Genomic DNA, 22,555 nt, shown 5'->3' on the forward strand with positions numbered 1-22,555 from the left:
TCTCAATTTCAGTAAACAAATTGAATTTCTGACCCAACGCGAGGCGACATCCTTAAATGGCGATGAACAGATTGGATGTGAAGATCATAAGACGCCAATTAATCCTTAATGATGTACTAGAAAGTCCAGCTGTTCTGAGAGAAATCAACGGTTGTAGGGTTATAGGTCTCCGTTTCAACGTTTACAGTAGAAACATTCCAGCCTAATTAGCTCGAGTAGCGCGCCTGTCTTGTAAGAGCTAGGTCGCGACTCCGATTCCCCCTCGGGGCGAAGTTTATTCTAAAAATCTAAACAGACAAGTTTCGTTCCCGGCACTTTCTCCTGTCCTCTCTCGTGATGTACTACCCGAGCTGCTTGATTTGATCCACTTACATTTGGATCATTCTAAGTGGTTTTAGTAATCATTTACCATGCTAATCGGCGAGTGCTAGATTTAAAGTGAATCAACTTAATACGGAACTCGATTAAAGTCGTGTAAAAATGTAAAATAATCGAATAGGTAATAGACGCTAGACGTGTAGAAATGTAAAATAATCGAATAGGTGGGACGGTTAGACCTCATTTGAACTGTTGGGGTAGGTCTGCAATGACGTAAAATTGGAAACAGACATTGCATGATTTGTATTTCCTCTAATTATAATCATAATTACTTTAATAATCTTTAATGACGTAAAATTGGAAACAGACATTGCATGATTTGTATTTCCTCTAATTATAATCATAATTACTTTAATAATCTTTAATGAGTATTGAGTAGATGATTACGGCTAAGCATTTCAGCTACAGAATGTGAAGAACTTACCTCTGAATACGAAAGTTTGAATTAACAACATGGACTTGATTTGACGATAAATTTTAATATAAAAGTTCTACTTTCCTATTTACAACACAGATAACGAACGAATACATGAAATGCTCATTTACAAATACTCTCTTTTTCTCTGATAAAAGACAATAATTTCATTTTAAACCACTTCATTTTTTTTCCAACTTGTTCTAACTTAACAAATAGGTAGTTTTTCTGTGGTTTATACTATATTACAATTCGTTGCCTATTACCTTCATGCGACATTGTCTACCGTTTGATTAATCTAATAAATCGCAACGAATCAATTAATGAATATTAGTGTGCTGCAAAAAGACTTTGTTATAGGGTCATAATTAGTTGGCCTTTCAAATGGCATACCTACCACTGACTGAGCGAAAGAAGAAAGTTCCAAGATTTTAACTCGATGAAGAAGGTCTTATCGTCCCAAAATTGAAGAGGGTAAGAGGACAGGGTAGGAGAAAGCCAGCCGTTCCGAGATCGAACCTGATCTGCTTAGGATAAAGTTTGCCCCGGCCGGGAATCGAACCTGCGACCTAGCGCTTACCTTCCAAGCTAGGCTGGCTACTTTTCAGTCAAACTTAACCCTTACCTCTCCGTATTTCCACAAGAAAACAGTGGATCATTGAGAACATAACGTCGTTGTCTGCCAAAAGTTCCATTTTCATCATCATAGTAATAATAAATATGTACAAAAGTAAATGCAAAGATAAAGGATATAGCTGGAATATTGTTCTTAAGTTAAACGAGAAATTAGTCAAATTAGATCTAAGAAGAAGCTAGATAATGTCCCCGGCCACACTTTGAGATCAAACTAATAAAAACTTGGGATCATAAAATAATAATAGTATTAGATAAATTTTTATCCAAAGTCTAAAAATGAATCACAAAGTAAGGCCGCGGATATAAAATACAAATATTGCCCAGACTCTTGTTCCTCTTTGTCAATTGAAGGGGAACGGAGTCTGCTAGGGTATGGACTTTTCTGTGTTACAGATTGTCTCACTTTAGCAGTACTTACGAGAATAGTATTATTTATTATTTTTCCTAATAAAATTTGGCACCATAGAAAAGATAAATGATTCGAGTGAATAACTCACCACGCCTTTGCGGACAAAGCTTAAGTGATATTCCGATGGCAGAACACCTTATCGTTTCCAACTTGTTCTAACTTAACAAATAGGTAGTTATGTGCGATTCTTCTGTAGTTTATACTATTTTACAATTCGTTGCCTATTACCTCCATGCGACATTATCTACCGTTTGATTAATCTAATAAATCGCAACGAATCAATTACTAAATATTATTGGAAATTATTCAAGTAATTTGTAGACAATGTTGGCATACAAAAATATTCGTGATATTGTAAAATATAAAATAATTTTATTTCAAACGTAAAAAATGATCATAGTAATAATAAATATGTACAAAAGTAAATGCAAAGATAAAGGATATAGCTGGAATATAAATTAGATCTAAGAAGAAGCTAGATTTCTAATGTCCCCGGCCACACTTTGAGATCAAACTAATAAAAACTTTGGGATCATAAAATAATAATAGTAATAGATAAATTTTTATCCAAAGTCTAAAAATGAATCACAAAGTAAGGCCGCGGATATAAAATACAAATATTGCCCAGACTCTTGTTCCTCTTTGTCAATTGAAGAATATTCTGAAAGGGAACGGAGTCTGCTAGGCTAGGGTATGGACTTTTCTGTGTTACAGATTGTCTCACTTTAACAGTACTTACGAGAATAGTATTATTTTTCCTAATAAAATTTGGCACCATAGAAATAGATAAATAATTCGAGTGAATAGCTCACCACGCCTTTGCGGACAAAGCTTCAGTGATATTCCGATGGCTGAACACCTTATCGCCTCATGCAGAGTCTGAGGTATGAATTTGACAGATTGATGGACCTTATGAAAACTTGGAACCGTAAAGCCTGATTCACACTATAGTGCCAGTTTACTGTGTTACAGATTGTCTCACTTTAGCAGTACTTACGAGAATAGTATTATTTTTCCTAATAAAATTTGGCACCATAGAAATAGATAAATGATTCGAGTGAATAGCTCACCACGCCTTTGCGGACAAAGCTCAAGTGATATTCCGATGGCAGAACACCTTATCGCCTCATGCAGAGTCTGAGGTATGAATTTGACAGATTGATAGACCTTATGAAAACTTGGAACCGTAAAGCCTGATTCACACTATAGTGCCAGTTTACGTCCGGTCACGGTCCGATCAAATGATTGTTGAAGGCAAGTAAATGCGAGTGTACACACTAGACGTTCTAGTCAAGGTACGGTAACGGTCAGCTCACAGTCAAAATTTGGAACATTCTCGCGACGAATCTTTTTGATCGGACCGAAACTGGACCGTGACCGGAGCGAGACTGGCACTATAGTGTGAATCAGGCTTAAAGGTACATCAGTCGAATGTCTTAGTTTGATCATCGATTGAAGTACTGAACATCAACACGAGAACACCAGAGAGTAACCCATTGATAAATTTGGAAATCAAAATATGGGCATTGACCCGGAACCTTTTGAATGGTAAGCAAGCGCCTTACCACTACGCTAACCATGTCCCATCTATTTTTACATGGTTTTACTTAACTTGAGATTTCTGTTGTTTCAAATTTTCTTCGGATGTATAACCGTAACTTTCAATTGCATACCTCAATATTGATTCACATAATGTTTTGTATACCATGCATTTAGAAATAAATGCATGGTAAATTTGATAAATTTGGAAATCAAAATATGGGCATTGACCCGGAACCTTTTGAATGGTAAGCAAGTGCCTTACCACTACGCTAACCATGTCCCATCTATTTTTACATGGTTTTACTTAACTTGAGATCTCTGTTTGTTTGTTTGGGTCAAATCTTGTAACTAAAATTTGGGCCACTTCCACTGGTCCGATTGACCTAAATTTATTTCCTCTCGGAGTTGAAGTGTTTGATAGTGTGCGGGCAATGTTACACATCTGTTTTAAAACGGTCAGACCCAAGTGTTTCACTTGTTTGTAATTTGTTTGTTTGGGTCAAATCTTGTAACTAAAATTTGGGCCACTTCCACTGGTCCGATTGACCTAAATTTATTTCCTCTTGGAGTTGAAGTGTTTGATAGTGTGCGGGCGATGTTACACATCTGTTTAAACGGTCAGACCCAAGTGTTTCACGGACTGCCAAGTGTTGCACTGTTTTATTTATCTCCTACTCTGCTCGGTTTCCCAGTTTGCTCAGTACCGAAACTCCACGCTCCTGGTATTCCTTGTTACTCATCCAGAATGCATCCCTATCCTTCATCACTTCAGCCAGTACAGCTCCTCCTATAAACACCATGTCCTTCCTTCGGGGCGGATCCTCAATACGGATCTTGAATTTCTGGTGAATGACGTAAAATTGGAAACAGACATTGCATGATTTGTATTTCCTCTAATTATAATCATAATTACTTTAATAATCTTTAATGAGTATTAAGTAGATGATTACGGCTAAACTTCTCTTCATTGGCGTCAATGTTAGGGTCAAAAATTACGACACAATTCTTCCGTAGAGGGTAGCGCGACTGCTTTGTAAGCGCTAGGTCGCGGGTTTAATTTCCGCTCGGCGCGGATTTTATCCTAAACAGACTCATCTGTTTCGTATCCTAAACAGACCGAAAACAAACTAAGGTTCATTTGCGGAAAGGCTGCATTTCTCCTATCCTGTCTTCTCTCTTCGCTTTCGGGACGATAAGACCTTAGCGCTTATAAGGTAGACGTACTACCCTCTAAGCTAACTAGACTAGCATGGTAACATGGACCATTCCCAAGATTTGGTTTAATCAAATCAAGAATAATAATAAACTGAATATTAAACAAATTAGGCAGGTACATAGGTACTGATTTTCTGTAATCACTACGGGCTAAATAATTCTCGGAGGGACGGACCCTGCTTGTTTTCTTTCAAATAGACCTCGGAACAGCCGGAACTAGCCAATAGCAATCATACGTTGAATGCACCAGTTACCCATGGATCACTAATGTTAACCTACTTGTTGCGTGTTTGGCATTTGGCCATCTGGATGGGTGACCGTCTGGGACTACATGTAGTTTCATCACTTCAGCCAGTACAGCTCCTCCTATAAACACCATGTCCTTCCTTCGGGGCGGATCCTCGATACGGATCTTGAATTTCTGGTAGTTAATCAACGGCGAGCGTGGTTGGTGTCCGAACGGGTGACGGTCTGGTACAACACGTACTGCTGACCATTTCAAGGTGTACTCAGCCTAGAGCGAACAAATGGGGAACTGACTGAAATTCGAATGCACCAGTTACCCATGGATAACTAATGTTAACCTACGTGTTGCGTGTTTGGCACTTGCCCATCTCGATGGGTGACCGTCTGGGACCACATGTAGAGGCTATTTCGGGGTCAACCTTTAGTAAGGACAGCTGGTTGAAATCCCAGAGAAAAGACCATAAAAAGATCAACATGACCTTATTGAATGCACCAGTTACCCATGGATAACTAATGTTAACCTACGTGTTGCGTGTTTGGCACTTGCCCATCTCGATGGGTGACCGTCTGGGATAACATGTAGGTAGTGGATATTTCGGGGTCAGCCTTTAGTAAGGACAGCTGGTTGAAATCCCAGAGAAAAGACCATAAAAAGATCAACATGACCTTATCATTGGCGTCAATGTTAGGGTCAAAAATTACGACACACTTCTTCCGTAAAGGGTAGCGCGACTGCTTTGTAAGCGCTAGGTCGCGGGTTCAATTCCCGCCCGGCGCGGATTTTATCCTAAACAGACTCATCTGTTTCGTATCCTAAACAGACCGAAAACAAACTAAAGTTCATTTGCGGAAAGACTGCATTTCTCCTATCCTGTCTTCTCTCTTCGCTTTCGGGACGATAAGACCTTAGCGCTTATAAGGTAAACGCACTACCCTCTAAGCTAACTAGACAAGCATGGTAACATGGTTTTTAGTCCGTCCTTCCTTTATTATTACTAATAAATAATAAAAGGTATAAGGGACGGACTATTGTATTCGCTTCGGTGTCGGTCTGTCCATTGGCGTCAATGTTAGGGTCAAAAATTACGACACACTTCTTCCGTAAAGGGTAGCGCGACTGCTTTGTAAGCGCTAGGTCGCGGGTTTAATTCCCGCCCGGCGCGGATTTTATCCTAAACAGACTCATCTGTTTCGTATCCTAAACAGACTTATCTGTTTCGTATCCTAAACAGACTTATCTGTTTCGAATCCTGAACAGACTTATCTGTTTCGTATCCTAAACAGACTTATCTGTTTCGTATCCTAAACAGACTGAAAACAAACTATAAGTAAACAGACTTATCTGTTTCGTATCCTAAACAGACTTATCTGTTTCGTATCCTAAACAGACTTATCTGTTTCGTATCCTAAACAGACTTATCTGTTTCGTATCCTAAACAGACTTATCTGTTTCGTATCCTAAACAGACTTATCTGTTTCGTATCCTAAACAGACTGAAAACAAACTATAAGGTTCATTTGCGGAAAGACTGCATTTCTCCTATCCTGTCTTCTCTCTTCGCTTTCGGGACGATAAGACCTTAGCGCTTATAAGGTAGACGTACTACCCTCTAAGCTAACTAGACTAGCATGGTAACATGGACCATTCCCAAGATTTGGTTTTTTTCTTTCAAATAGACCTCGGAACAGCCGGAACTAGCCAATAGCAATCATACGTTGAATGCACCAGTTACCCATGGATAACTAATGTTAACCTACGTGTTGCGTGTTTGGCACTTGCCCATCTCGATGGGTGACCGTCTGGGACCACATGTAGAGGCTATTTCGGGGTCAACCTTTAGTAAGGACAGCTGGTTGAAATCCCAGAGAAAAGACCATAAAAAGATCAACATGACCTTATTAATTAAAGGTTGGCTCTCTTACATGAAAAATAAAAAAAATATAACTGTGCTAGTCTCATTGATTGATTTATTTGTACCGGCCTTATTGCCTTGGCAGGAAACAGGTCTGTCCTGTATACGCGTTAGATCGCGCATTCTTTTCCCGCCCGTTACGGATTCTATCCTGAAAGGATAAGGTTCGTTCTCGGAACGGCTGTCTTTCTCCTATCCTGTCTTCCTTTTTTCTTCGATTTCGGAACGATAATACCTTAGCAGTTAAAGTTCCCTCTATCAAACCTCTCCAAAAAGTATTAAAAATTACTGATAATAATTGTTTGTTTGTTTGTTTGTTCTTTTCCCGCCCGTTACGGATTCTATCCTGAAAGGATAAGGTTCGTTCTCGGAACGGCTGTCTTTCTCCTATCCTGTCTTCCTTTTTCTCTTCGCTTTGGGGGCGATAAGCCCTGAACAGTTACAGTTCCCTCTATCAAACCTCTCCAAAAAGTATTAAAAATTATTGATAATAATAATTGTTTGTTTGTTCACAGACAGGCGGGTGTGCGGTTAAACTCTCAGGAGGCTTACGATGTGGCTTGCCAAGGTCCTATACGACCAGCCCTGCTTAAAGAACCTGTGGTCTACGGACTCAAATGCGTGCACTTCAAACCACCCGACTTTACTATAGGTAATTTATATTCTGCCTTATTGCCTTGGCAGGAAGCAGGTCTGTCCTGTATACGCGTTAGATCGCGCATTCTTTTCCCGCCCGTTACGGATTCTATCCTGAACGAATAAGGTTCGTTCTCGGAACGGCTGTCTTTCTCCTATCTTATCTTTCTTTTTCTCTTCGCTTTGGGGGCGATAAGCCCTGAACAGTTACAGTTCCCTCTATCAAACCTCTTTAAAAAGTATTAAAAATTACTGATAATAATTGTTTGTTTGTTTGTTTGTTTGTTCACAGACAGGCGGGTGTGCGGTTAAACTCTCAGGAGGCTTACGATATCGCTCGCCAAGGTCCTATACGACCAGCCCTGCTTAAAGAACCTGTGGTCTACGGACTCAAATGCGTGCACTTCAAACCACCCGACTTTACCATTGGTAATATGTTTACTGTGACTGATTTTTCAAGTGAATCCTAAATGTGAGCTATACTCCCATATTTTAAAATTGGAATAAAAATATTATGACCTATAAATAAGTAGCAAGTGGCGCGGAGATAGTACATTGAATACACTAGTTCCTAATGTTAGGGTTAGCTGTTCTCCTCCCTGTTTATAGTCCCACAGCCAGACGCTAGTCTTCTCTCTGTTTAACGTCCCCTAGCCAGACATTATATTCTGTGTATTTATCAAATGAATGTCAGTAATCCTAAGTGTAAGAAGCTATGTCCTAAAATATAAAATAAATGCTAAAAATAAATAACCAGAGACAATAGCGCGTTGAGGGCACTGAATCACGATAGATCACCGAAGTTAAGCAACGTTCTGCGAGGTTGATATCCGCATGTGTATCTAGGATCCAGGCAATCGCGTGCTGCTGGCTTATTTCAGTCCCACTCAGGCTAGGTGAGTAGACGGGTAGCTTTTCAGCGAATGAAGAGTTAGACGGCTAGACGGGTAGCTTTTCAGCGAATGTAAAACCCTCGTCACCAAAATCCTTACCAGTTATAGAGTATCGTAAAACACAAGAATCTGAGCTGTGCGTACTCCGGATCTTCGCAGGCTGGGTGAAGTTAATGTGAGAGGAGCAAAACCCCCGTCACCAAAATTCTTACCAGTTATAAAATATCGTTAAACCCCCTGAAAAAAGTAAAACAATATTTAATTGATAAATTATTATTCTTTATTTCAGAAGTGCATTGTATAGGGGAGTATGAAGAGTTCCTCATTCGTCTGATATACGATCTGGGCACCAAGTTGCGTAGCGCAGCCATCTGTACGAGTATACAATGCATTCGCTTTGCGCAGTTTGGTCTGGAGCATAGCTTGTTGCGCAAACATTGGCGCGTCCAGCACGTTATAGAGAATATTGCGCATAATGAGACATTAGTGGATAAAATGGACCCGATGAGACCTCAACTTCAAAGTGTTAATATGACTGATAGTGATAGTACTGATGGTAGTAATGTAAGTGATGGAAATAGGACGGTTTTAGAAACGTAGTTGCCAGCGGCGATAGCACATTAAATACATTAGTTTCCAATTGATCACTGAAGATAAGCGACGTTCCGCTTGGTTGGTAACCGGATGGTGATCATCCAAATGCGTGCTACTGGCTTTTCCCGGCTCCTCCCAATCTGGGCGAGGTTAATGTGAGTAAGCGGGTAGCTTGTTGCCCAATGTTGGGTAAAAGACCTTAGCAGTTATATACGTACATTGACGCTGTGACGTTAAAACTCTTTGGGGAGGGGAAACGTAGTTTAGGGAATGTCATTCACTGCACCTTTGCAGCGAAACGTGGATGAGTGAAAAACTGAAGTTCTGTGTGAAATGACATCTGTCAAGGTTTATCCTATGTTTTATATGTGCAATTATAAAGAGTTTTGAGAAATACATCACAGTGTCAAGACTTGTCATAAATACCGTAGCAATCTAGCAAAGCATAGCAAGCTAAGACATAACGAATTAACGACTATGTAGTAATGAAGCAATAAAAGTCCGTGGTAATGTGACAAAAATAAGAGACCTAACAATTTATTTTGATACTAAATCGTATTTATTAATTAACTCAACCTTACACCCAATAAAACTATATTGCGTTAAATTATATCACATACTATCCATTTCTTTCTTTATTGACTTTTTTCTTGAAGCGAACGACCTAATAGCTAGAGTTAAAACGCCTAACAGCCCATTCACACTAGACGAAACGAATTTTTCTTCGTCACGTTTTTTTTTTTTTTTTTTTTTTTTTTTTTTTGTGAGGGGTCTCTCTTCCGATCTGAGGGGTCTCGTTTCACATTGCCAACGAAAAAAAAAAAAAAAATCGCAAAAATTCGGATAAAGAAAAAAACGTGCATTGTGAACAGGCTGTTACAGGATAAAACTTCACTTTTACTATTCTAGTTGCTTTGACGACAAAATATTGCGCGAAGTGCAAAGTTGTTTTCAGAAGTCGAGGACCAAATGAGCACTGTTAATGGTTCACTGATTCACATTTATTAAGACTCATCATCAGGTTACATAAGCACACGAATTCCTAGACTTGGATAGGCTTGGTATCACTCCATATATCCAATCCAGATGGTAGCACAGATTCGTGAACACATAATACCTGGAATGGATAGACAAGAGTTTGTTTTAATTAACATTTATTAAAGTGTGCTGCAAAAAGACTTTGTTATAGGGTCATAATGAGTTGGCCTTTCAAATGGCATACCTACCACTGACTGAGCGAAAGAAGAAAGTTCTAAGATTTTAACTCGATGAAGAAGGTCTTATCGTCCCAAAATTGAAGAGGGTAAGAGGACAGGGTAGGAGAAAGCCTGTCGTTCCGAGATCGAACCTGATCTGCTTAGGATAAAGTTTGCCCTGGCCGGGAATCGAACCCGCGACCTAGCGCTTACCTTCCAAGCTAACTAGGCTGGCTACTTTTCAGTCAAACTTAACCCTTACCTCTCCGTATTTCCACAAGAAAACAATGGATCATTGAGAACATAACGTCGTTGTCTGCCAAAAGTTCCGTTTTCGTTACTGTCCCATTTTCTTTCACTGTCATCCTTGTCCCATTTCCCATTGTTCTCACCATTCTGCCGTTCTCCGCGAAAATCAATGTCCCGTTTTCCATTTGGGTCACCTAGACTTGGATAGGCTTGGTATCACTCCATATATCCAATCCAGATGGTAGCACAGATTCGTGAACACATAATACCTGGAATGGATATACAAGAGTTTGTTTTAATTAACATTTATTAAAGTGTGCTGCCCAGATGGTAGCACAGATTCGTGAACACATAATACCTGGAATGGATAGACAAGAGTTTGTTTTAATTAACATTTATTAAAGTGTGCTGCAAAAAGACTTTGTTATAGGGTCATAATGAGTTGGCCTTTCAAATGGCATACCTACCACTGACTGAGCGAAAGAAGAAAGTTCTAAGATTTTAACTCGATGAAGAAGGTCTTATCGTCCCAAAATTGAAGAGGGTAAGAGGACAGGTTAGGAGAAAGCCAGCCGTTCCGAGATCGAACCTGATCTGCTTAGGATAAAGTTTGCCCCAATGGACGAAAAAAACAACTGCGTAAAGTCTGACGTCACACATATTTGAACTCTTTCATTACAACGGAAAATAAAAATTAAATTTTCGTACATTTATTAAAGTGTGCTGTAAAAAGACTTTGTTATAGGGTCATAATTAGTTGGCCTTTCAAATGGCATACCTACCACTGACTGAGCAAAAGAAGAAAGTTCTAAGATTTTAACTCGATGAAGGAGTCTTATCGTCCCAAAATTGAAGAGGGTAAGAGGACAGGGTAGGAGAAAGCCTGTCGTTCCGAGATCGAACCTGATCTGCTTAGGATAAAGTTTGCCCTGGCCGGGAATCGAACCCGCGACCTAGCGCTTACCTTCCAAGCTAACTAGGCTGGCTACTTTTCAGTCAAACTTAACCCTTACCTCTCCGTATTTCCACAAGAAAACAATGGATCATTGAGAACATAACGTCGTTGTCTGCCAAAAGTTCCGTTTTCGTTACTGTCCCATTGACCTCAGATTTGGATTTTTCCCAACTTTTTACATAGGAATCGACCATTTATTTATAATTCTTACCCATTTGCAACTGCTCCATTAGGCTGGAATGTTTCTACTGTAAACGTTGAAACGGAGACCTATAACCCTACAACCGTTGATTTCTCTCAGAACAGCTGGACTTTCAATATCCTGTTCTCCTTCTTTCTTTCAGTCCCGGATGATTAGACCTCTGTAGTTAGGTACAGCTCCCTCTAATAAACCATTTGGAGGAGAGAGAGAGAGAGAGAGAGGGAGAGAGAGAAAAAACAGCAACATAACATTGATTATATTGATTTTTCTTTCCCCAGAAGCTAAGAAGATCTTCTGTCTGATGACCCCCAGTAGAGGTCACCCATGCCGCGGAGATGAAGGTCTCCCCCTGGTGGTCAATACAGGAACTAGGAGACGACTCATAGGAGTGGGGCACGGGTCAGAACCTATTCTACCCTACAGGAGAAAACGTAACGATATAGGAGGAGAACGGGACGATATAGGAATTTATCTCGGGATCTAGAAGTCGTAGAAGAAAAAGAAAAATTTCGTTGGTCCTCATTTTTCTTGCTCTATGACTTTGAAACATCACCCGAGTAAGCGCAACTGATCTATTAGCTCGAGTAGCGCGCCTGTCTTGTAAGAGCTAGGTCGCGAGTCCGATTCCCGCTCGGGGCGAAGTTTATTCTAAAAATCTAAACAGACAAGTTTCGTTCCCGCCACTTTCTCCTGTCCTCTCTCGATTTCGGGACAATAACACCTCCGTTATTATTGTTACACTTCCCTCTAGGTATAAAACTTGGGAAAAAAAAGTAAAATCCCTTTGTTTCTGGCAATTTTCGATCCACTCACCTCTGCGGGCTGGTGGACATTGGGCCGGGGGCAATATTTGAACATCCAGGACGAAATTCTTCACCACTTCTTGAACTTTCTTTCCATCCCCTCCTTTGTTGTCCCCATTTGGAACCCCACTCTCCTTTCGACCCCTTTCATTAGGGCCCGTTTGACCCCAGCCACAGAGGTGGGCGTTGAATGGGGTCTCCCTGGGGACTCCATTACCGATGGGGATCCAGGATATTCTCCTGGAGCGGGTGTAAGGTTGATGGACTTGTAGGAGAGCGAGATCACATTGGTCTGATAACGAGGCGGCTTGGTTGTGATGAGGACATAGGTGGATCTGGAATACAATTGGAGAGCATTGAGCAGATAAGAAAAAAAAAATCCATAAAGGGAATTGCTGTTTGTATGGTTCTTAACTGCTTCATGCTATCTCATTGAAATCTTCAACTTCATTTTAGGGCGAAAAAAACAGAGGTGCAAATGTAAGATTCAAGATAGGAGGAGGCAAGGCGTTAGATAGAGAAGAGAGGAGGCTTTGAACAGGAGGGTATGGAGGGTTGGAGGGTTAGAATAAAGGAGGAAAAGGAGGCAGGCCACACCAACCTTCAAATAAAGTTGACAAAGGTATAGTAAAAGAAGACGATTTTAAGGCGGCAAAACCACTTTGGAGCAACCATTTCCTGACGATTTGGTTTTTTTCTTTCAAATAGACCTCGGAACAGCCGGAACTAGCCAATAGCAATCATACGTTGAATGCACCACACATTGGTCTGATAACGAGGCGGCTTGGTTGTGATGAGGACATAGGTGGATCTGGAATACAATTGGAGAGCATTGAGCAGATAAGAAGCAAAAAATCCATAAAGGGAATTGCTGTTTGTATGGTTCTTATCTGCTTCATGCTATCTCATTAAAATCTCCAACTTCATTTTAGGGCGAAAAAAACAGAGATGCAAATGTAAGATTCAAGATAGGAGGAGGAGGAGGAGGAGGCAAGGCGTTAGATAGAGAGAGGAGGCTTTGAACAGGAGGGTATGGAGGGTTAGAATAAAGGAGGAAAAGGAGGCCACACCAACCCTCAAATAAAGTTGAGAAAGGTGTAGTAAAAGAAGACGATTTTAAGGCGGCAAAAGCACTTTGGAGCAACCATTTCCTGACTTACGAAGTTAATCAACGGCGAGCGTGGTTGGTGTCCGAACGGGTGACGGTCTGGTACAACACGTACTGCTGACCATTTCAAGGTGTACTCAGCCTAGTGAGAACAAATAGGGGAACTGACTGAAATTACAGCAAAAAAAGGCGAGGATTGCGAGAAATAATGAAAAGTTGTTACCTGAACTACTTTCCTCACATAAGCAGCCACTTCCTTGTCCAAACTATCGTATCCATCAGCCGTACTGACGTTTGCAACAAAAAGGCGAGGATTGCGAGAAATAATGAAAAGTTGTTACCTGAACTACTTTCCTCACATAAGCAGCCACTTCCTTGTCCAAACTATCATATCCATCAGCCGTACTGACGTTTGCAGGACCACCATTCACCTGCACACTTCCATTTAACACATCCATATTTCCACTAGTTACATTCATACTTCCATTTTTCACATCCACACTTCCAGTAATAACCTTCAGACTGAATTTTTTCACATCCATATATTTTCGACTAGTAACACCCATACTTCCTCTTGTAGTATCCATATTTCCACGGGTCATATTTCTGGTGGGAGGAAAAATGATTTAGGATTAATGAATATTCAAGATGATTGATTGAGTGTGAGGACGGAGCAGGAATGGTACAGTTGGAGAATTGAATAAAGTAATACGATGATTGAATAAATAATAATAAAAAAAAAATATTCAAGATGAAATTTTAGATTAAGGAAAATCTTTATAGTAAAATATTTAAGATCAACAAGTTGGTCATCAGTATGCAGAGAGGCCAACCAACAAAAATGAGCTTTCGAAAAACGTAAAAATTTGGTAGTTATTTGATATTTTTCATCTAACAATACAGGAAGTGTCTTCAGGGATTTAGAGATGTTAATCTGTTAACAGAAAGGAACTACTGAACAAAGTAATCTGGGAGTTTTTTTTTCGATTTAATTATAAGTTTTTGCACATTATAGTGAGCCTAGTTACTATTGTGAGCACTAGGTTGCGGGTTCGATTCTCATCCGGGGCGAACTTTAACCTAAGCAAATAAGGTTCGTTCTCGGAACGGCTGGCTTTCTTGAACATGCTAAGAGAAAGAGAGTTGTTGGAAGTGTAAGTTTCCTCGGCTCATGGTAATAAAAAGTTAAAAACCCGCTAGAAAAAAAATTGGTGTGAACATCACACGACTTTCCTTATCCTGTTGAATGATGCTTATTTGAGTGTTTTTTTACCCTATCTTTTACAATATCTCTAACCGCTTGGTCGGTATAGCTGAAAACCGCTAAAAAACGGTCGAAATCTATTCAAGAGCGGTCAAAATACCACCAAGCGCAGCACCTATTTCAACCAAACGTTTTGAGTTGCATCCTTATCACATTTGTGAACTACATACCAAATTTCGAGTCTCTAGCTCATACTGTTCCCGAGATATTGTAAAATTATACCGAAAACCGCCAAAAAGCGGTAAAATGCCGCCAAGCGTTGCAGCGGACTTAACCAAAAGTTTTGTGTCGCATCCTTGTCACATTTGACAGCTACGTACCAAATTTCAAGTCTCTAGCTCTTATTGTTCTCGAGATAATTTGTTTACAGACAGACATACACACGGACCAATGGCTGAAACTTTGGATTTAGGCTCTAGGGATCTCAAAACGTGTTTTGGCACTAAAAATTGACCATCGAAAATTTGACCCGATTACATTACTTTCCTTCCTATTACATTACTTTGATGTCGATTTTCCTTTTGAGAGTATGATCGTGATTACGCTCCGACCAAAGTCGGGAGCACGAAAAATTGAGTTAGACTCATCAATTGCTCCCCTCCACGGAAATCTTTAGTAAAAGGCGAAAGATTTATTCGTTTTGAAGGGAAGCCAGAGTTGACTCAGTAAAGTCACAAGTGGGACCAAGCCTCACATAGAATTTTCAAAAATGTGAGAACTTATACGATACAAAATAAAATAAGAGTGAACCTCTCATACAAAGAACGGACTTTTCTTCATAAAATAGTTGCGTATTGCATACTTTACCAGGCGCTCATAACCGGCCCTTGAGTAAACTTTTAAATCTTTTGCCTTTTACTACAGGTACAGATAATAAATCTTTCGCCTTTCACTAAAGATTTTCGTGGAGGCACGGGTCATATCCAGTCCATATTTCCCAGTTCTAACTCCGCTACGGGTGGTTATTTTTATAGGTCGCGATGTATAGATGTTTCTCTCCAAAGCTTTGATCTTCTCATATTCGTCGCCGTCGATAAAGTCGACGAATCGTCTGCGTCGCTTGAGATTCGTCACGTTGCGTGTCAAATGTGGCGGTCGCAGAGTAGACACGAGGTCCGTTAGAGTGCCTGAAATACCGGTTACATGGTTACTTTTGGGCTTGTCTCACATTAGAAGCGTAGACGCGCAACTTTCAGTAAAGACTGGTCGCTTGCATAACCAAACCTATGAAAATCATAGAGCCTAGATAGGGCCTTTCATCACTTCAGCCAGTACAGCTCCTCCTATAAACACCATGTCCTTCCTTCGGGGCGGATCCTCGATACGGATCTTGAATTTCTGGTGGGAGGAAAAATGATTCAAGATTAATGAATATTCAAGATGAAATTTTAGATTAATGAAAATCTTTATAGTAAAATATTTAAGATCAACAAGTTGGACATCAGTATGCAGAGAGGCCAACCAACAAAAATGACCTTTCGAAAAACGTAAAAATTTGGTAGTTATTTGATATTTTTCATCTAACAATACAGGAAGCGTCATTAGGGATTTAGAGATGTTAATCTGTTAACAGAAAGGAACTACTGAACAAAGAACAAAGGAATCTGGGAGTTTTTTTTTCGATTTAATTATATGTTTTTGCACATTATAGTGAGCCTAGTTACTATTGCGAGCACTAGGTTGAGGGTTCGATTCTCATCCGGGGCGAACTTTAACCTAGGCAAATAAGGTTCGTTCTCCGAACGGCTGGCTTTCTCCTCCTCTGTCCTTCTTCTCTCTTCAATTTCGGGACACTAAGACCTCCATTGTTTCAGCCCTCTATGAAACCTCTAAACTTACCAACAGCTTTTTTTAACGCGTGAATAGCGTGATATCAATATCATGTGAGATAATCGGACGTGACTTCCCATAAGGTTAAACTTACCGATAACTTATCAATATCATTCTTGAGAACTCGTTCTAGATAGAGTTGTCTCTCCAGTCTAGAGGGTAGACCAGGATACTTACCGATAACTTATTGAGATAATCGGACGTGACTTCCCATAAGGTTAAACTTACCGATAACTTATCAATATCATTCTTGAGAACTCGTTCTAGATAGAGTTGTCACGGGTCATATCCAGTCCATATTTCCCAGTTCTAACTCCGCTACGGGTGGTTATTTTTATAGGTCGCGATGTATAGATGTTTCTCTCTAAAGCTTTGATCTTCTCATATTCGTCACCGTCGATAAAGTCGACGAATCGTCTGCGTCGCTTGAGATTTGTCACGTTGCGTGTCAAATGTGGCGGTCGCAGAGTAGACACGAGGTCCGTTAGAGTGCCTGAAATACCGCTTACATGGTTACTTTTGGACTCGTCTCACATTAGAAGCGTAGACGCGCAACTTTCAGTAGAGAATGGTCGCTTGCCTAACCAAACCTATGTAAATCATAGAGCCTAGATAGGGCCTCTATCATTTTCATAGGTGTGGTTTTCCAAGCGATTACGCGCCTGCCTTGTAAGCGTCAGGTCGCGGGTTCGATACCCCCCCCCCGGAGAAGATTTCATCCTAAACGGAGAACGTTCGTTCTCGGAACGGCTGGGTTTCTCCTATCCTGTCTTCCTTCTCTCTTCGCTTTCGGGATGATAAAACCTTAGCCGTTAATGTTCCCTCTGTCAAACATAAAAAAAACTACGAAGTTCGAACCCTCACCTGCCTGTACCAACACCTTTGCGGGGTCTACCGTGTCCTGCCCATTAGTCGCAAAACACGACGCGCTCGTTACAATCCAAGAGCTGCTAATAAGCGCGCCTGTACAATGCTTGGATCGACTCGTTCTTATGAGGACAATATGGTTGAAACTTTCGTCGGATTGGCACGGGTTGCCCATGATGATACATAGGATGCTTGACATTTGCAGAACGACTAGGAGGAGCACTAGAGAGGCATCGGAGTTACGGAACATGCTAAGAGAAAGAGAGTTGTTGGAAGTTAAGTTGAATCCTTGGCTCTACAGGATCACGGTGAAATGCATTGTACCTATACGAGTAGTTCTAGAAGCGTTCAAAGGAAAAAACTACGAAGTTCGAACCCTCACCTGCCTGTACCAACACCTTTGCGGGGTCTACCGTGTCCTGCCCATTAGTCGCAAAACACGATGCGCTCGTTACAATCCAAGACCTGCTAATAAGGGCGCCTGTACAATGCTTGGATCGACTCGTTCTTATGAGGACAATATGGTTGAAACTTTCGTTGGATTGGCACAGGATGCCCATGATGATACATAGGATGCTTGACGTTTGCAGAACGACTAGGAGGAGGACTAGAGAGGCATCGGAGTTACGGAACATGCTAAGAGAAAGAGAGTTGTTGGAAGTGTAAGTTTCCTCGGCTCATGGTAATAAAAAGTTAAAAACCCGCTAGAAAAAAAATCTGGTGTGAACATCACACGACTTTCCTTATCCTATTGAATGATGCTTATTTGAGTGTTAACTAGGAGGAGGACTAGAGAGGCATCGGAGTTACGGAACATGCTAAGAGAAAGAGAGTTGTTGGAAGTGTAAGTTGAATCCTTGGCTCATGGTAATAAAAAGTTAAAAACCCGCTTAAAAAAAATCTGGTGTGAACATCACACGACTTTCCTTATCCTATTGAATGATGCTTATTTGAGTGTTCTTTTACCCTATCTTTTACAATATCTCTAACCGCTTAGTCGGTATAGCTGAAAACCGCCAAAAAACGGTCGAAATCTATTCAAAAGCGGTCAAAATACCGCCAAGCGCAGCACCTATTTCAACCAAACGTTTTTTTGTTGCATCCTTATCACATTTGTGAACTACATACCAAATTTCGAGTCTCTAGCTCATACTGTTCTCGAGATATTGTAAAATTACGTGTTATTTTACCCTATCTTTTACAATATCTCTAACCGCTTAGTCGGTATAGCTGAAAACCGCCAAAAAACGGTCGAAATCTATTCAAGAGCTGTCAAAATACCGCCAAGCGCAGCACCTATTTCAACCAAACGTTTTTTTGTTGCATCTTTATCACATTTGTGAACTACATACCAAATTTCGAGTCTCTAGCTCATACTGTTCCCGAGATATTGTTAAATTATACCGAAAACCGCCAAAAAGCGGTAAAATGCCGCCAAGCGTTGCAGCGGTCTTAACCAAAAGTTTTGTGTCGCATCCTTGTCATATTTGACAGCTACGTACCAAATGTCAAGTCTCTAGCTCTTATTGTTCTCGAGATATTTTGTTTACAGACAGACATACACACGGACCAATGGCTGAAACTTTGGATTTAGGCTCTAGGGATCTCAAAACGTATTTTGGCACTAAAAACTGACCATCGAAAATTTGACCCGATTACATTACTTTTCTTCCCATAGGATAAGGAAAGAGGAAAGTAATAAGACTAATAAGTAATAAGGATTTGAGAATATTCCTTTTGAGTGTATGATTGTGATTACGCCCCAACCAGCAAGTCTCTAGCTCTTATTGTTCTCGAGATATTTTGTTTACAGACAGACATACACACGGACCAATGGCTGAAACTTTGGATTTAGGCTTTACCTCAAAACGTGTTTTGGCACTAAAAACTGACCATCGAAAATTTGACCCGATTACTATAGGATATAGGATAAGGAAAGTAACAAGGATTTGATGTCGATTTTCCTTATGAGTGTATGATTATGATTGCGATTACGCCCCGACCAAAGTCGGGAGCACGAAAAATTGAGTTAGACTCATCAATTGCTCCCCTCCACGGAAATCTTTAGTAAAAGGCGAAAGATTTATTCGTTCTGAAGGGAAGCCAGAGTTGACTCAGGTGAGTCACAAGTGGGACCAAGGCTCACATAGAATTTTCAAAAATGTGAGAACTTATACGACACAATATAACATAAGAGTGAACCTCTCATACAAAGAACGGACTTTAGTTAGACTCATCAATTGCTCCCCTCCACGGAAATCTTTAGTAAAAGGCGAAAGATTTATTCGTTTTGAAGGGAAGCCAGAGTTAACTCAAATGAGTCACAAGTGGGACCAAGCCTCACATAGAATTTTCAAAAATGTGAGAACTTATACGATACAAAATAACATAAGAGTGAACCTCTCATACAAAGAACGGACTTCTCTTGATAAAATAGTTGCGTATTGCATACTTTACCAGGCGCTCATAACCTGCCCTTGAGTAAACTTTTAAATCTTTTGCCTTTTACTACAGGTACAGATTATAAATCTTTCGCCTTTCACTAAAGATTTCCGTGGAGGGAAGCAATTGATGAGACTCATTTTTTGTGCTTTCGGCATTTGTCTCTGACGCTTCTTTTTCTACTTCAACTTGGTCAACACATTTGAATTTTCACACCGGAATAATACGTATATACTAGGACCTAGGTCCTGCATTTCAGCTACAGAATGTGAAGAACTTACCTCTGAATACGAAAGTTTGAATTAACAACATGGACTTGATTTGACGATAAATTTTAAAATAAAAAGTTCTACTTTCCTATTTACAACACAGATAACGAACGAATACATGAAATGCTCATTTAGAAATACTCTCTTTTTCTCTGATAAAAGACAATAATTTCATTTTAAACCACTTCATTTTTTTCCAACTTGTTCTAGCTTAACAAATAGCGAGTTATGTGCGATTCGCCGGCAATGTCCAACCTCCTGGTTAGATGAGGTAGAGCAAACTGCTCGTACACAGGACAAATATGAGTCACTCCATCACCTGAGAACGTAATAACCAAACTGGGCTTATAATCTGAATAAAATACCTGGAATAGGGTAAGTGTACCATTTATTCGCCCACCTAAAAAACGCACCATTTATTGGCCCACCTGTACCATACGCCACATAAGTCTGAACTGGACAAACTTTTTCAAGATCCAATTTCATCAAAACAAAGGGCTTAAAGACTGCTATTGAACCAGTGCTATTCAAAAATTGTAGTCATAAAAACAAAAATTAGAAAAATAAATGTGGGCAGGTGGGCCAATAAATGGTACGTTTTTTAGGTGGGCGAATAAATGGCACACTTACCCTATTTTGATCTTAGGATCAGGTATACTTGCATTTCCAATTTTGTAATTTCATACTGTCTTTATATTATTGAAGATGTACTTAGGGATTTTTTGCTTGTAATTTAAGTATATTTTTTGTATTAGTTTTCCCACCCACCTCTGTATTTTTAGAATCCTGCAAAGTTTCACATTTGCCCTTTTTATGAAATTTACATATTTTTTGTCCGAATCTACCTGTTTTTGTATGCAATTTTTTTAACAACTTTTTTACATACCTAAATTAGAACGAAGGCTTTGTATGCTCTTGCTTCCAAAAGATTTTAGAATCATACTTGGCAAACTCAAGTCAGATATCAGAGGGAGGCAATTTATTGAAAAATTATAGTACATAGATTTCAGTTTTGATGATCTGGGCCAATACCCCCCTCCCCCTTGTATTTTGCTTTGCAAGTATGCAATGAACTTTTGTGACTTGAAGAATAGCTGGAAGCAAGTTCAAGTGCCTTTCTTTATTTCATTTTTCTGTTGAAATTTTTTGCTTGAAGTGGAAGGACCTCAAGAGCCTACGTCAAATCCCTCAGAGCTTATGATTTGGGTACCAAAAATAAAACATGTTTTTTTATAAGACCTTCTTTCCCCCTTTCCAAGCTACAATCGGTGCTAATTTTTTTTTTTTCTACTTAATATGAAGATCAATTTATAATTTCCCTCTAATGTCTTTCCCTTTTCAACAGTTTGACTTTGCTCGTTTTACCATTTTTGAGTTTTCCCCTACTTGACCTAATTTTGTATAATATCTGAATAATCATAATAATTAAGCTAATAGGCAATTAGCCTGTAAAGTTGTCGGGGAAAGGGGAAAATTGTGGAGTAAATTAACAAATGACAGAAATGAGCTTTGAAAGGAAAAAAAAATCCCCCCCTACATTCAGCCTTTCCCTCGATAATTTTTAACTAATAATTCACATCATTAAAAAATCCCTTTATTCAGTAGAATTCTAGAAACCCTCTTCAATATTAAGAATTTGCATACTCTGAAATTAATGTGTAATGGAGTTTTTTCAGCACGATCACTATTTTCATTTTCCTCCTGTTTTTACAAGGAAATATAAGTATTTTCTCAGGAATTACACTGATTACAGCCCCTTGTGTTCTCTGTCATCCTCCTAAAACATTATCCTATTTTTATTATTGTTATGATTTTGTTTTATTTTTCCACTATCCCTTCCATTAAATTTTGTGTTTTGTTTGTCCATTTATTTTATTTTTATTTATTTATTTTTTTTTTTTTCATAATGAAAATTTTTTGTTCAATTTTTTTAGGGAACAATTTTTCGTGTTTTTAAATGCGAATCTATTGTGTCATTAAAGCTACTATGAAATAATTGGAAGATAACATTAAAAGTTATTATTGCTAAGTTTAGATCTCTATACAATTTCACCTAAAGAATAGAAAATCTTATCATCATAGATACGAGTATAGTTGCTTTTTGTACACAATAGATTGACATTGAATATTATGTAGTATGTGAATGATTTAATTTCATTAAACCCATGTCTCATGAAATTTACTTTACTTTATAAAGCTGCGCTTTTTTTATACAATTTACGAAGAAAATCGATTTTTGAAATTTTCGAATAAAAATGAAGAATTTTTTTATATTTTTATATTAAAATAAGTTGTATTATTTTGAATACTTAAGGGTTTCTTCTTTAGCCTTGTGTACATACTTATTATTATAAAACTATTCATATATTTCTCTTTAAAATTTAATAATTTTCTTTGAAAGTAGGTAAAGAAAGGTGTATTAGAAAATTATCAAAGTTAATTGATCAAATTTTTGTCCAAATTGAATCTTTTATGTTTGGCCAATGGCCATATT

At 39.2% G+C, this 22,555-nt stretch overlaps 1 protein-coding gene, 4 long non-coding RNA genes and 4 other non-coding genes across 9 annotated transcripts in view; 2 read left to right on the top strand and 7 right to left on the bottom strand.

The window, feature by feature from the left end:
- Nucleotides 1-819: 819 nt before the first annotated feature.
- Nucleotides 820-2,610, top strand: LOC113468225. The gene is made up of 2 exons (XR_003392058.1): nucleotides 820-1,012; nucleotides 2,010-2,610. It is a non-coding gene; the product is annotated as an uncharacterized LOC113468225 (long non-coding RNA).
- LOC113468227 lies at nucleotides 1,572-3,428 on the bottom strand. The gene is made up of 2 exons (XR_003392060.1): nucleotides 2,956-3,428; nucleotides 1,572-1,973 (listed from the first exon to the last, which is right to left on the bottom strand). It is a non-coding gene; the product is annotated as an uncharacterized LOC113468227 (long non-coding RNA).
- A 436-nt stretch (nucleotides 3,429-3,864) lies between these two features.
- Nucleotides 3,865-22,555, bottom strand: part of LOC103511137 (actin-related protein 2-like) — a 26,994-nt gene continuing 8,303 nt past the window's right edge. The window contains exons 8-12 of the mRNA XM_026824993.1: nucleotides 20,278-20,380; nucleotides 17,348-17,601; nucleotides 16,764-16,976; nucleotides 16,578-16,666; nucleotides 3,865-4,222 (exon numbers count right to left, since the gene is read on the bottom strand). Of these exons, the coding sequence (XP_026680794.1) occupies nucleotides 4,052-4,222; nucleotides 16,578-16,666; nucleotides 16,764-16,976; nucleotides 17,348-17,601; nucleotides 20,278-20,380 (830 nt within the window). The 3' untranslated portion in view covers nucleotides 3,865-4,051. The remainder of the gene's footprint in view (nucleotides 4,223-16,577; nucleotides 16,667-16,763; nucleotides 16,977-17,347; nucleotides 17,602-20,277; nucleotides 20,381-22,555) is intronic.
- Nucleotides 9,732-11,422, bottom strand: LOC113468228. The gene is made up of 3 exons (XR_003392061.1): nucleotides 11,335-11,422; nucleotides 10,516-10,590; nucleotides 9,732-9,918 (listed from the first exon to the last, which is right to left on the bottom strand). It is a non-coding gene; the product is annotated as an uncharacterized LOC113468228 (long non-coding RNA).
- On the bottom strand, nucleotides 15,197-15,313 carry LOC113468238. Its single transcript, XR_003392069.1, has one exon. It is a non-coding gene; the product is annotated as a U5 spliceosomal RNA (small nuclear RNA).
- Nucleotides 18,134-20,271, bottom strand: LOC113468229. Its single transcript, XR_003392062.1, has 2 exons — nucleotides 20,074-20,271; nucleotides 18,134-18,168 (listed from the first exon to the last, which is right to left on the bottom strand). It is a non-coding gene; the product is annotated as an uncharacterized LOC113468229 (long non-coding RNA).
- On the bottom strand, nucleotides 19,346-19,462 carry LOC113468230. The gene has a single exon (XR_003392063.1). It is a non-coding gene; the product is annotated as a U5 spliceosomal RNA (small nuclear RNA).
- On the bottom strand, nucleotides 19,541-19,660 carry LOC113468234. Its single transcript, XR_003392066.1, has one exon. It is a non-coding gene; the product is annotated as a U5 spliceosomal RNA (small nuclear RNA).
- LOC113468236 lies at nucleotides 19,844-19,963 on the top strand. The gene has a single exon (XR_003392067.1). It is a non-coding gene; the product is annotated as a U5 spliceosomal RNA (small nuclear RNA).

The sequence above is a fragment of the Diaphorina citri genome, unplaced genomic scaffold, assembly GCF_000475195.1.
Source record: "Diaphorina citri unplaced genomic scaffold, Diaci psyllid genome assembly version 1.1 scaffold679, whole genome shotgun sequence".
Taxonomy (NCBI): domain Eukaryota; kingdom Metazoa; phylum Arthropoda; class Insecta; order Hemiptera; family Psyllidae; genus Diaphorina; species Diaphorina citri.